The sequence below is a fragment of the Scophthalmus maximus genome, chromosome 21 (assembly GCF_022379125.1).
Source record: "Scophthalmus maximus strain ysfricsl-2021 chromosome 21, ASM2237912v1, whole genome shotgun sequence".
NCBI lineage: Eukaryota > Metazoa > Chordata > Actinopteri > Pleuronectiformes > Scophthalmidae > Scophthalmus > Scophthalmus maximus.
The window spans coordinates 7,965,082-7,979,134 of NC_061535.1; the positions used below are offsets into that span (position 1 = coordinate 7,965,082).

General features: G+C 40.8%; 2 protein-coding genes across 6 annotated transcripts in view; one reads left to right on the top strand and one right to left on the bottom strand.

Moving 5' to 3' along the window:
- Window positions 1-10,180, top strand: tecrl2a (trans-2,3-enoyl-CoA reductase-like 2a). 4 transcript variants are annotated; one of them, XM_035619037.2, is made up of 15 exons: window positions 1-103; window positions 208-262; window positions 3,169-3,201; window positions 3,383-3,433; window positions 3,836-3,887; window positions 4,304-4,348; window positions 5,185-5,288; window positions 5,521-5,636; window positions 6,405-6,510; window positions 6,713-6,785; window positions 7,138-7,181; window positions 7,261-7,318; window positions 7,471-7,559; window positions 7,658-7,703; window positions 7,840-10,180. In XM_035619037.2, the coding sequence occupies exons 2-15, from the start codon at window positions 239-241 to the stop codon at window positions 7,965-7,967; spliced, it is 969 nt and encodes a 322-aa protein (XP_035474930.1). In that variant the 5' UTR covers window positions 1-103; window positions 208-238; the 3' UTR covers window positions 7,968-10,180. The 4 variants fall into 4 exon arrangements, with proteins under 4 accessions (XP_035474930.1, XP_035474932.1, XP_035474929.1 ...); XM_035619039.2 differs by lacking the exon at window positions 3,169-3,201; XM_035619036.2 differs by having other exon boundaries at window positions 9-262.
- Window positions 8,730-14,053, bottom strand: part of LOC118291098 (retinal-specific phospholipid-transporting ATPase ABCA4) — a 27,914-nt gene continuing 22,590 nt past the window's right edge. For both annotated transcript variants that reach the window (XM_035619031.2, XM_035619029.2), the window contains 14 exons: window positions 13,733-13,910; window positions 13,444-13,559; window positions 13,207-13,354; window positions 12,995-13,118; window positions 12,470-12,599; window positions 12,205-12,325; window positions 12,036-12,098; window positions 11,832-11,938; window positions 11,529-11,670; window positions 11,102-11,236; window positions 10,861-10,964; window positions 10,626-10,718; window positions 10,217-10,466; window positions 8,730-9,648 (listed from right to left, as the gene is read on the bottom strand). In XM_035619031.2, the coding sequence (XP_035474924.1) occupies window positions 9,529-9,648; window positions 10,217-10,466; window positions 10,626-10,718; window positions 10,861-10,964; window positions 11,102-11,236; window positions 11,529-11,670; window positions 11,832-11,938; window positions 12,036-12,098; window positions 12,205-12,325; window positions 12,470-12,599; window positions 12,995-13,118; window positions 13,207-13,354; window positions 13,444-13,559; window positions 13,733-13,910 (1,831 nt within the window). In that variant the 3' untranslated portion in view covers window positions 8,730-9,528. The remainder of the gene's footprint in view (window positions 9,649-10,216; window positions 10,467-10,625; window positions 10,719-10,860; window positions 10,965-11,101; window positions 11,237-11,528; window positions 11,671-11,831; window positions 11,939-12,035; window positions 12,099-12,204; window positions 12,326-12,469; window positions 12,600-12,994; window positions 13,119-13,206; window positions 13,355-13,443; window positions 13,560-13,732; window positions 13,911-14,053) is intronic.

Consider the following 14,053-nt stretch of genomic DNA (forward strand, 5'->3'; position numbering starts at 1 on the left):
TGAAGAGAGAGGGAGAGTGTGTATGTGTGAGAGAGAGAGTGAGGGAGGCAAGATTAAGGGGTCAGTCCAGGGATTGTCCTGGAAAGGAGAGGAGCTATGTATTGTGAGTGTGTCTGTGTGTGTTGTATGTGTATGTGTATGAGTGTGTGTATGTGTTGTGTTTGCTGACACTGATTTTGAAGGTAATTTTTATCATCTTGCACACAGAGGACATCATTTTAATAATCCACCCACAGCCATGAGCCGGACCACCTTCTTTGAGGTAAGCCTACTGTATTTAGGCGGCAATATGAAATGGTTAACACTTTTGATTGCCATGTTCTGACAGAAGGATTTAATAGATTACTTTGTTTCAAAAGGTCTCACTTGGGAATGAGACTCATTACAATATTTAGTAAAGGCCAAGCAGAGTTAGAGAAAGCATGAATGTGCTGGTATTAATTATTCATTTTCCCTCACCTTTTCAATGATTTTGATTCAGTTCAATTCAATTCAGTTTATTTGCATAGCATCAACTCACAACAAGGTAGTGAGGTCAAGACCTTTTTAATATTAAAGGGAGAAACAGAAACCCAACATTTCCCACAATGACCATACACTTTGTAACAATTAATAGAGAAAAAACTTCCTTTTAAAAGGAAGCCTCCATGGGAACCAGACTCAGGGGGGCGGCCCTCTGCCCGGACCAGTGTGAGTGAGAGGTTAAACATGCTGGGGGTCGGGGGGGGGGGGGGACAAGTTGTGTAGAAGCAGCTGATGTTAGTGCAATCATTCTGCTGAGTAGTCTGATGGTGAGTTACAGAGGCACAATGTGTTCTTGCTGAATTCCAATGATACAGAAGTGGTTTAAAGCTGGAAAACTCGTTTCATGATTTCTCTCTTGCCTCCAGGCTTTGATGAACAAGTAATTCTGTTAGTGCAGCAGGCCTCTGGGATGTTTTCAGGGGCGGACTGCAACAATAATTCAGGCTCTACCCAGTTCACCCTATTCACATAAACCACCGGAGCACAAACTCCATAGTTTGTCGACGTTAATAGGCACTAAATTTATCCACTACTTTAACTTTGGGGGAAGGTTATCCATTACAACATACCAAAATCTGGGACTGACCAACATGTTGCCTATTTGAATACGTTTTGAAGGGAGAGTTTGTTATGACTGCGGGTCAATGACTGCGGAGCCAATCCCAGCTAACATTGGGCGAGAGGCGGGGTTCACCCTGGACAGGTCGCCAGCCTATCGCAGGGCCACATACAGATACGGACAATCATTCACTCTCACATTCACATCTACGGTCAATTTAGAGTCTCCAATGAACCTAACCCCATTCTGCATGTCTTTGGAGTGTGGGAGGAAGCCGGAGAACCCGGAGAGAACCCACGCATACACGGGGAGAACATGCACTCCACACAGAAAGGCCCCTGGTTGAACCGGGATTCGAACCCAGAACCTTCTTGCTGTGAGGCGAAGGTGCTAACCACTACACCACCGTGCAGCCTTATGTCCAGTCCAGATGCACGATATTTTTTTTTACCAATAATCAGGTATTTAGATTGTTCCTGTTAAGCTTGGTTAGTTAGTTGAGATTTTTCCTCTCTTCTTGACAGATTTAATTTACTTCAATTTACTTTAAAATAATGGTTCAACATTTTGGGGAAAACCCTAAGAAGGAAACTTCCTTTTAATGCAATACTACTCACACCTGTGTACTGAAAGTGACACAGATTGAAACCACGGTAGGAAGGTACAAATTTTTTTCTTAGAGTGTATACTTGAACGGATGTTCGAAGAAAATTTAGGGCCGACAATCAATTGGCAGCATGCACAGCGAAGGCTGAGCGCTTAGTTGATTACTTTCCTTGATTGGAAGAGAAGTTCTGTCCAGTTTGAGCGAGTGGGAAAGCAAAGGGGACGATGGCTGTATGGAGCTCATCAGCTTCACTAGTATTATGCTCAGTTTGAAGTAATGTGGTTCAAGATCAGTCATAACACATGTCAACTTTCACATTAAGAGGAGCTGTTATGGCCTAAGCTTCACTTGGTATCCATTAGTTTTAAGTTAAAAGGAAGGTAATACCCTGCATGAAGAGAACAAGTGTAGATTTGAAAAAAACACTTCCACAAACACAAAGCCTCCACGAGCACGTACAGTACATGTTCTGTATGACCTGTGTTGTCAGCAGGGCCCCGTATACCCCCGAGAGGAAAGGGGCATCTGATAGTGAGATTTACAAGGGCAACGCACAACTGAGTGCACAGCACTTTACAACACGCAGCCATAATGACACCCTCGATGCTCTTCGCTAACACAACATGTTCCCCCAGAATGCAGCTGGAAAGGTTAGAGCAGATGGAGAGGAAAACAAACCCATCCCCCTGGACGCACACACACTGCAGGGAGTGACAAGATGAAATCTAGAGCTGACGTTGCTGGTTTCCAGAAATTTAACATCAGGAGGAAAAAAAAAAAAAGGGATTCCAAACCCAGTTTCTTAAGGAACATATAATTGAGCTCACGGTAGTGGAAGAACCACAAGCACAAATAAAGAAAGAACTTAGTCTAGTAGACACACACTTAAATTACTTGTCACGTGTATTCTTTTCTACAGTGCAAACAGTAGATGTTACATGTGTAGAGCTCCCTCTTTCTCTCTCTCTCTCTCTCCCTCTCTCTCTCTCAGCTGTGCACTCAGCAAATCTTTGGGTATCCATTAGCAGGTTATTACACTGTCCAGTGAGGGAGCCAATTTAGCTGGGACAGGTCTGCTGAGCAGCACAGTATGGAGGCCTTTCAGGGCAAATTGTTGGGCCACCACCCACCATCCTCCTTGCATATGCTGTACATCACTATTGACATGGTCTAATTAAGATGAGAAAGATTTGTACAGGAGAGCTGCAGGACAACATGATTCCTTTGTTTTTTTCCCCCAACGGCCTTGTTATCCAGATTGAGACTGAGATTATTGTACTTGCTCTGGAAAACGGGAGACGGCAGAGAATGGATGAGACTGGCAGTTGGGCTTTGTCACATCTGTAGCTCTTCATGGTTTTATTTCTACAGTTGAAACTTTAGAAGCGTTTTTTGCATGAACACAAGTTTTTTCCATCAATTGGGCTATGATTTGATTGTCCACTAATCCAATAATCTCATGTTTCCTAAATTGTAGAAATGCTGTAGACCAGGTACAGGTACTATACAGGTAAATAAAAGATATGTCCTCAAACCAATATACAGTGTGTGTGTGTGTGTGTGTGTGTGTGTGTGTGTGTGTGTCTGTGTGTGTGTGTCTGTGTGTGTCTGTGTGTGTCTGTGTGTGTGTGTGTGTGTGTGTTACTGGGTCTTATGCTTAATAAATGTGGCCCATGTGGTGTTTTCTTCAGGTGGCGGTCCTGGATGCCAACACAAGAGAGCAGATTTGTTTTTTGGATAAGGTATGCTGAGGTCTAAATGAGAACTGTGAAGAAATTAGACCAAAACTTTACTCTAACACGCCTGAACTTAAAGTGTGACCCCTTTATTTTGATCATCCGCCACAGTCTGTAATATTGTGTAAAAATGTCAAATATTATGCATTAGCTTGTTTATAGAAAATGTAATATTTTTTATATTGAGTGAAAATTTCAATTTGGCAGCACAGGCACATAAAATAGTACTGTGTAGCATTTTATACACATTTTGTGTCTTTGTTATTTCCTCTGGAATTTGAGATTAAGTTTAATGGGTTTGAACAACGTTTGGCTGCACAGCACGAAGTGCAGTTTTAATTGGTTTTAACACACACCATCAACTGCTTCACCGATAATAAATCATTGTTACACACATATTCTATTCAGGTGGATCCCTACTCAACAATAGGAAACATCAAGTGCCTTTTTCAAAAATCATGTGAGTGTTTGGTAACCCTTAAAAGGCTCATTTTATTTTATTTTATTTTATTCAGTGGTCTTTGTGTTTGTCAAGCTTTCCATTTATACAGATACAGCACAGTTTTACTGTTATTTGGTATGTTTTATTTAACATTTACTGCAAACTACAGCTTGGATTCACAGGGTTGTTAGATATAAATGATACATGGTGTTTAGAGGAAGATCTGACAGTGCATCGTAACATTGTAAGTAGAAACATTTTCAAGTTTTGTATGAAGTTTGCAGTGGCTCTGTCATCAGTAGGGGTCTGGTCAGAGATGCATGCCAAGTTTTAGGCCGTCAGCATCCATCAGAGATACAGAGCTTATTTCCATTGTAATCAATTATCATTTGGCCTGAGGTCAGTGTGTGAGTGTGTTCTTCTCATCGGCACAGATCCTCACTGGTATCCAGCACGACAGGCCCTGAAGCTTGATCCTAGTAAGTAGCCATTATTTATTGATTTATTTATCATCTTACTTTATTTACATACTTGCATGTTAAGAAGAGATATGCAAAATCTTCTTTATGATCTTAAAACTTAAATTAATCCTAAACCTAGACTACACCAGTGGGTAAATGAAATGTCAGATTTTGAAATTGAATCACACCGTGACCCAGAATGTTCCATAACATTTAAAATGACCTTCACCGTGGAGGTGAATGAATGTCATTGAGAGCACCATACATCGTTACAGAGCCACATCGGTGTGGAAACCATTGTCTGTTCTTCCTTTGTTTTTATCATAGAAGAGAGACTATTTAATGTCCCTCCCATTTCCATTTGTTTTTGATGAAATTAAAATGGGAAAGGCAAATGCAACACATGAAGTACCTAAAAAAAAATTAAAGGTATAATGTTGCGGGGCTTTTGTTTTGAATGAGGTCTATCTTGTTACTGAAAAGCACAGAGTAGAGATTTGGGTAAAAGCAATCTGGGTCAGTTTCCCCCAAGGATGTTCTAAAAATGTCATCCAATTAGTAGGGCCTATTATCTGTGTCTGTGGCCCCATGAGCTTCCACGTACAGAAATGTACGTGTGCTGAAAGACCAACCAGGAATTCGGTAAAACACCAGTTTAAATCACACTGGATTGCACACTCCCGCAAATTTTACATGCTGACAACCCATAACAGTTCATCTGTCATAGCCTGCACTGCCAATAGCCTCATTTCTCAACTTAAAAGGGAGCTTGAAATTCTATGGCCAATGTGGATCGTAAAATTATTTTACAGCGCCCTGTCAGATGAAGCTGAATGTGTCTATTTCTTTTTCAGAAGGAAAAATACTGAGAGACGAGGAAATCTTACTGCATCTACCTGTTGGGACCACTGCCACCATGTTCTTCATTGATCTGGGTCCACAGTTAGGATGGACAATGGTAAAAGGAGCACAACAGTACCACTAATCAATGTCCTGCTGTACATTTATATATATGGTTAGCTGTTAGGATTTTAGAGTTCAATTAGTTTCAGATTTGGCCGATTCTACTTTCATATGCTACAAATTGCTTGCCCTTTAGTTGGCATATCACCTTTTACATTCAAATGTCCAAATAAAATAGTAAAGTGATGTTGCAAATCTGTTTGCTTCTTCTCTTTTTTTGTTTTCAGGTGTTTCTGGCAGAGTACATTGGGCCCCTTCTCACCTACCTCCTCTTCTATTTCCGAGTACCATACATCTACTCACACAGATATGCCTCTACCTCCAGTCCCCATCCCGTTGTCACGTAAGTAGGAAGAAAAAGTAAACTACTGCACAGGCTATTACAAAGTACGGCCATAACAAGCCTGTGATGATGGCTGGAAAACCAGCTAACAAGCCTGACGCATGCTGTTTGGAGCCCCAGGGCTCAACATCCCCTGCTGGTTAAGTACGTTTACTGACAGGAGATTGATTTCTTCCCAAGAAAAATATTCCATTTAAATTTTGGAGTATTTATTGAAGTCAGTAATTTACTTTCCTTCTGGCTGAATATACCTGACAACAAATTACATCTATCGTTGAGTCTCAGTAAAATTAAATCAGGAAACGTATTATCTCATGTCAGCGTATAAGCTGCTATGACAACATCTCTTTTACTCAAGTTGATTTAATTTCCGTCCTCCAATTTCTTCTGCTGGTTTGATGTAGGACATGTTCAGATCCTACAATAAAGGGCTTTTGAGTAAACTTAAAAATCTTTCCATATATTACACATTATCACTATTCAATACCATATTCATACTTCATATCTGTAATGAATCTTGATATGCTGGTGTCACATCTAGATGCGTATGTGTATCTTATTGGTTTGTTCTCTTATTTTATGTTCTCTTGAATTTCCTTCACTTTCTTTGCTGAAGTTTTGTTGCTGAAATGAAACAGTTGGACCAACACGAATCAGTCTCCTCTTTTCTATCCGTTGTGAAAATTGTGATGAAGCTGTACACTACCACAATACTGTTGCAAACCCTTGAATGTATATGTGACCTCTACACTCCCGTCTGTCTCTCAGACGAGCCTGTGCCTGTCATACCTTCCACTACGTGAAGAGGATGATAGAGACTATCTTTGTTCATCGTTTCACTCATGGGACCATGCCTCTCAGGATAATAGTCAGGGTGAGCACATGACTTACCCTTGAAGTGAAGAGCATCACCTGTGCAGGCTGTGCCCACCTCTTTTATAACGTGTTGTCTTGTTTCCCCCCTCCCATTCCAGCTGTTGTGATAAAGATTTTAGCACTGCACGCTCATATTCAACGTTTTAGTTTCACTCCACACATATTCATACATCTGTGTTGTTTGTTTCTTTTCCACTCAGAATTGTGCTTATTACTGGGGTTTCTCAGCTTGGTTGGCCTACTATATCAACCACCCTCTTTATACACCACCGTGTAAGTTAACGCATGCACACACACACACGCACACACACACACACTCTCTCACACTCTCTCACACACACACACACACACGGGGGAAACAATACACTGCTTTCGGCTGTGCGAATAACGAATGAATAAATAAAATATGGAGAATATTGTTATTTCTTTTTCTCACCCTCTCTCCCTCACTATTACTTTTTGTGTAGTCCCACTGTTAATGTTCATGTTATCCTCACAAATTTGGATCTATACAAAATCAATGACTTATTCCTGACCTGATCAGTGCCACATGTGACATTGAAAGACTTGCACTTGTTTCTCTATTTTCTGCAGCACATTAATTCCAGACTATCTGTCTTCACAGCATACGGAGAAATACAGTTCAACTACGGACTCATCATGTTTGTGGTGCGTATTCTGACATCATAAATTCAAATGTTCGAGCAGCATATGACGCACAGAAGTGAAATGCATATTTCTGCTCCAGATGTGTGAACTGGGAAACTTCTCCATTCACGTGACTCTGAATAATCTCAGAGGAGATGGTGAGTTGTTCATCATTTGCTTAGTATTCAGTTTCAATGTTAACATAACTGATCCACCATGGAAACATGGATGATATCGGTGTCTATATTTTCATCACAATGAGAAAATCAACATAAAATGTAATTAAAATGTTGTATACAACAACACTTAGGGATCAGGGGCAGAAGGTACCCGATTCCAACAAAGAACCCCTTCACGTGGCTATTTCTCTTCGTATCCTGTCCAAATTACACATATGAGGTGATACAAAGCATTTATAGAGATTTATCATGGTAGCAAATATCAACCATGCTTGTACATTTACATTTGTCTGCCTGCCTATTTGAAACATGCTGCAGGTTGGAGCTTGGGTGAGCTTTTCCATCATGACGCAGTGTCTGCCAGGTATGTACACATCCTCCAATACCTCCACATCTCTCACTGCACCAGTGTAGCATGCACATACTGTACAGATGGTGGTTCATATTTTCAAAATATATGGCATGCTCTCCTCTGGTATTTTTTTTTTTTTTTCTTCCAGTGGCTTTTTACACATTGTTGGGCTTCATTCAGATGAGCATCTGGGCCAAAGGGAAGCACAGAGCCTACAGCAGGGAGTTTAAGGACTATCCCAGCCTCCGAATGGCCATCATCCCCCTGATTCTCTGACAGTGGCTGAAACATGCACCACTGCAGCATACGACGGCTGTATATCTACTCCCTACAGGTGTGTCACTTAGCACTGAAGCTGCTGCTGCTGAGTCCAGCACTATGCTTTTCTTTTCTTTTTTCACTAATGAATGAAGTGAGAGGAGTGGGATAGGGAGCAATAATATTATGGCAATATACTGGAGAATTTAAAAACAGCTGGAAACATTTTAATTGCCTGTTTGGTTTGAACAATTTGCTTTAGTTTCACCCTGTAGGATTTTAATTTGGCTGTAAAATGAAGATAGAAAATATATTAGATAAATCCTCATTGCTGTCACGTTTTCCACACCGTGTTAACAATGGCTACACATTGTAATATGTTTGTTTTTTTGCTCTTTGAATACTTACAGTATTAACAAAGTGTTGAGGTTAGGTAAATTAATCAAAGCATACTCTCATAGTAAAGTGCCTGTGGCATAAAATGTTTAAATTCAAAATGTCATGGCATCAATTTAAGAGTGCAGCATCACCTTTCAGCTCTCAAGAGGAGTGCTGATAAAACAGACATTTTATTATGCCAATATTAGGCTTCTCCACTGTATGTCTGAGATGGTTTTCTTCTGAGAAAAGGTAACATTGTTGTAGAAGTGTAACTTCCTCCATTAAGTAGACACCGATAACGACTGTAGTACTCATACTGTCTAATCTCAGGTTTTTATGAAACAGTTTTCTTAGTGAATGTAAGGTATCTAAAGTCAAACCGTATCTAAGCTCCACATCTTAAGGAAAAATTAAACTTTATTTGACATGATGCTCCTTTTGAAAACTTCATTTATATGACATTGTCTCATCTCGACACCAGTTACTGGCAGAATGATAAAGCGTTATGACATTAGCGGCATAAAAATATCAACTGATATCGAAAAGAATTTCATAGCAGCAAGAGGGATTTGTAGAAATCATTATCTATAAAACGCTAGCAGATGTCCAAACATCATTGAGTCAAATCTGTGTAAATAAAGTGCTAAGGATGCTATGCTTCTCTATGTGCTCTCACATATCTGAAGAAGGCAAAAAAGATAATCTTTTTTGGCAACTGAAGCAAAAAAATAAACAGGACCCATGATTTCTTCACAAATCACGTCAAGCATTACAACCAGATATTCAAACATTTTGAGACATCCCACTACTCAAAGTCATGTTCCTTGTCTTGAATCTAAAGCTCTGTTTCATTTAGATTTAAAGGCCTACAAGGTGAGCATGGAGTGGAACATACAGCAGGCACATAATGCTCCACACATTTCCAGATTCGAGGCCCACTAATCCTGTGTACTGGCAGAGCAAAGGGCATGTGCACATGTCAAATCATCAGTGAACGCTGATGCATTGTAATGAAGCCTTCTCTCACCCAAAGGTTGAGGAAAACATCAAGTTTATCCTTTGTGACCTTAATCATCCCAACCTGATTATATGCACCAGCTTGCTTGTCTCTATGAAACCAAGGGCCGGGACTTCGTGGTAACACTCAAGTGAAATGAAAACTAACGACTCTCCTCGGGTTGAGCTCGGTGAGGGGAGTTCACTTCCCCAAAGACTTGATGGGCGTGGCGTCAATATAGCGCTGTGCCCCAGCAGCTTTTGGATGCAACACAATAGCGCCATCCTCTCTTGACTGTTGCTTGGCGAAATTCACAAACACCTGCAGGGATGTCAAAACATCAAAAATATATTAAGGGTCTGTTTAAAGCAGATGGACATCAGACATCTAATGAGGAAAAAGAACAAGGATATGATAAATGAATTATTCTCAGGTAGGCAAACTTTTCATAACCTTGTGATCATTTAGAGTTCAAATCTGGAAGAAAAAAGTAAAAATAGTACGCACATGTAAAATGTTCAAATGAAACGCATTACTGTATTATTTATTGCCTGCATTATTTCTTTCATTATTACTATTATTAATTGGTGCTCATTGCAGATGTGGTCACTAATAACATTATTACATCTGTAAGTTATCCCTATTAATATTGTCATTATAACAACCAGCCTGACAGTGCTTCAACACAACAGTTTTTTTTCCTCTCCACTATCACTGTGGAAACTGTTTGGTTTCTCTCTGTGACATTGTTAACTCTTGTGCTTACGATGTAAAGGGCCTTGAGATCATATACATTGTGATTTGGCGCTATATCAATGAAATTATACTGAATTAAATTCCCATTTTCTGACTATTTGCATTGTTTGGTTTCTCTTCTCTGCCCACGTACCTGGTCGAGAGTGGTCTGTGACACTGTGTAGTCCTCTATGTTCAGCTTGTCTTTGTTAACCAGGACCGTCTGGAAGATCCGAGCCAGGGAGGAGGAGGAGATCTTGTACTGCAGGGTGTTGTAGTGTTTCTCTCTCTGGATGCAGCCGGGGAATGTGCTCTCCATGAAAGCTTCGGCGGGGTTGAGGTCTGGGGCAACACCAGGCTTAGCTGCCCTGATCTTCATGGTCACCACGTAGCCATCACCAAATCTACATTAACGTCGATGTAAGGTAAAGCAAAGGCAAATGTCAGATATTTCATTAGTTTGATTCGTTTGATTTTGTATACAAAGTCTAAAGCATATTTTTTGTAAAAGAAGAATCATTCATTTATTGATCAGCAAAGCGGGATGAAGTAAAAACACTAACTTGTATTTGAGATGCTGAATGGTTCCCAAACACTTGAAGGATCCGTTAACCATAATGGCTAAACGGGTACACAGTGCCTCACATTCCTCCATGCTGCAAAGACAAAATCCAGTCATGTCATCAACCAGTAAGATTACATCAATGCAAAAAATACCAGAGCTGCAACAAATATTATAATCAATTAGTTATCAACTACTAAATTACACACACACACACACACACACACACACATTACCTGTGAGAGGTGAGAACCACGGCTCGTCTTTCCTTAATAACACTCATAATGGAGTTCCAGAGGAAGCGTCTTGAGAGAGGGTCCATACCTGTGGTGGGCTCATCCTGACAGTAAGAGCAACAATACACATGAAAACATACGCTCACACACATAATGCAATGATACATCAATGCCTCATCACTATGATCCCTTTCCTAAACCTACAACCCGAATCCAGAAATGTCACTCGTGTTGGCCTCACCAGCAGCACCAGAGCAGGGCAGCCGATCATGGCAATGGCTGTGGAGAGTTTCCTCTTGTTACCTCCGCTGTAGGTCCCAGCACTTTGACCTGCACACTCCGACAGACCCAGCTTCTGGATGGCCCACTCTGCAACCTAAGCATGAGGAGGGTAAATGCATTGTTGTATAATTCAGTCAAAGTCCAGTCAAGTGAAGCTGTGGGTTTGCTGTCGGGATAACATTTGGCAGGTTATATATTTAGTTTGCAGTTACACAGAATGAATGTGTTTTTATTCTTTAAAAACATCTGTATTAAAAATTGAATTTGCTAGCAGATATTTGCTTCTCTCTCCAAAGAGTGTATTTTGTAAAGGAAGGAAAGACCAAACATCATTACACTTTTCACACTTTTAAATGAAACCTTCCCCAGCAAAAGCTCCCCCTCACCCGGCTGATCTCAGGCTCTGGGACTCCACGCAGGCGGGCATAGAGGTGGAGATGTTCTCGGCCTGTCAGCAGCTCATCTATGGCGTCAAACTGTGGGCAGTATCCCATGTTCTGGTGAACGTCCAGGATGTTGGTTAATACGCTGCCAGGACAACATAATTGAAACAAGAAAAAAGTGAAGTGGAGTTCTCTCTGAAATGATCAGAAAGAGTTGATGAATATCATCACCTCTTACATGATACAGTACAATTTTAAGACAATTTGTTTTGTCTTATATCAGCAATGCTTCATTGTATTACTAACCTGTGACCAGAAACAGAGGCTTCTCCTGAAGTGACATCAGTGTCTCCTGTCAGCATCTTAAACGTGGTGGTCTTGCCTGCTCCATTAACTCCTAGGAGACCAAAGCACTGCCAGGATCAGAAGGAAAAAGAAAAGATTAAAGGACAACATGACCAGAGAATTCCATCTCATTGCACCAACTGGTATCAGTTTAACTGTACAAACCTCTCCAGGTGATACTCCAACACAGATACTGTCCACTGCCGGGATTATGGTTCCTTTGTAAGTCTGACAAGGCAACATGAAGAGAAAATAATAGTGGTAAATAATATTTATTTTTTAATTCGTCCATTGTCAATGAGTGATCGTTTTTAGAGAGATAAAATTGTCTCACCTTGGACAGGTCTCTTACATGTAAAATGTCATTTTTATTTCGGCTCTGGTAGACTCGCTCTCTTTCCTCAGCCACATCTACATCTTCATCCAAGATTAGAGGCTTTGGGCAATCTGATATACTGCCAATAGAAAATCAGTCAGCAAATTTTTATCGGTATTTGATCTTGCGTTATCTTGAAAAAATTCTGAGTTAGGTTTTATATTCAAAAGGCCAGGACTTTACGTACAGCTAGTAAAGTGGATCCTAATTCATACTCGCTTACCAGTGATCCAGGAAGAAGCGGTACTGGAAGAGAATGTTAAGGATGAAGTAGACAAATCCCTCAACGGCCATGCAGAACAGGTTCTTCCCAATAAAGTCCCAGTTATATGGGTCTGGACTATAGTCCTCACCTGAAGACACATAAAAAACATAACACAGCTGTCAGTGACAAGCATTTTACTTTTCTAGAGTATTTTGTTGGCATTTTCAAGTAGTTTACTTCTTAATCTTAGGAAAGAAATAAAGCAGCAGAAGCTTAGTTTATCTTATCACTGAATACATATGAATCAGATTTTTCCATTTTTAACTCTCAGACATATTCTTGCACGTCACTGGAGGAAGATTTCTCACAGTGCGTTTGGTGCACAAGTTATTGTGTCTTACAACTCTGCAGGTGACTTGGGTATGGATGTATCTGGCCCAGTCTTCATTCAGAGTGCTGACATAATGGCTGACATTTGGAGGCTTTTTTTGTGTTTACTTCTTGACCCTGAGGGGGAAATGAGTCTGTGTTGTTTGTTATTACCAAAACGAACGTAGATATCAGTCAGAGCCTGGTTCATGGCCATGTCTATGAGACCTCGTCCAAGACAGTAATGGGGGAAGATAAGCAGCATGCTCTTTAACACCTGATTAAACTTGTACAGAGCCTAGAAGAAGAAATGAGACACACATAATTGAGGATGACATGGAAGATGGATAGATGGGCATTTAGAGACAGGAGAACCCTGGTCTTACTGTGGTTCCCTCAAAAAGGTCCAGGATGAAGGTGATGGCGCTGCTGTTGATGCCAATGAAGAGGTTGATACATGACAGAGAGACGTAGGCCGTGCTGGGCACGCTGAATATGTAGGACATGGGGTACATCATGGGGGTCACAGACCAGCTGAGACAGAGAGAGCGGGTCAAGCATCAGTTAAGCATTATGTTGATTTTGCTTATTGTGTTTTCCCCTCAAATTTCCAATTGTCTTACCCATAAAGCAAAAGCAAGGCAACAAGTGGCTGGAGGTTGGTTGGTGAGGTGAAGCACTTCTTATCAAAAAAGAGGAAAATTTCCACTACCAATGCTGCACTGATGGAGTAATTCACCTGGAGAAAGAATACAGTCACACAAAAGAACAACGACCAGCTATTTTGTGGGTAAAGAAAATCCACAGTATTTGCATTAGTTGATCTAATGAAGATCTTAATCATTAATATTACAGCCCGTTGGTTGGAGCTAGCTGAAGCCTAGGCATTGGTGCACAATGGGGTCACTGTACCATGTCCCAGAGGAAGTTTGCCATCCAGTAGACCAGGGGACTGACGCCACTGACAAACTGCAGGTGTTTGGCCTGGGTGACCCTCTCCTGGATGAGATAGAGGACGAAGCTGGCCGGGACAAAGGACATGGCAAAGATGACGCAGATGGCCACCACTGCATCCACTGAGGTGGTCAGGCTGAGGGGGAGAAGAACAGGGAATTGGAGAGTTTCCAAGAGCTAGTGTCACTGAAAAATATTTTTTTCGCATCGAATTCTGTGTACAAAGTTTAAGTAATAAAATCTGTTATTTGAGACTTCTTAATAAAACTATCACGTGTC

Bases quoted from the DNA above. Each gene is read 5' to 3' on its own strand.
- tecrl2a (XM_035619037.2), top strand. From the start codon at position 239: ATGAGCCGGACCACCTTCTTTGAG. The intron at 3,434-3,835 runs GTATGCTGAGGT...TATTCTATTCAG, and splicing joins AGATTTGTTTTTTGGATAAG to GTGGATCCCTACTCAACAAT. The intron at 7,182-7,260 runs GTGCGTATTCTG...TTTCTGCTCCAG, and splicing joins ACGGACTCATCATGTTTGTG to ATGTGTGAACTGGGAAACTT.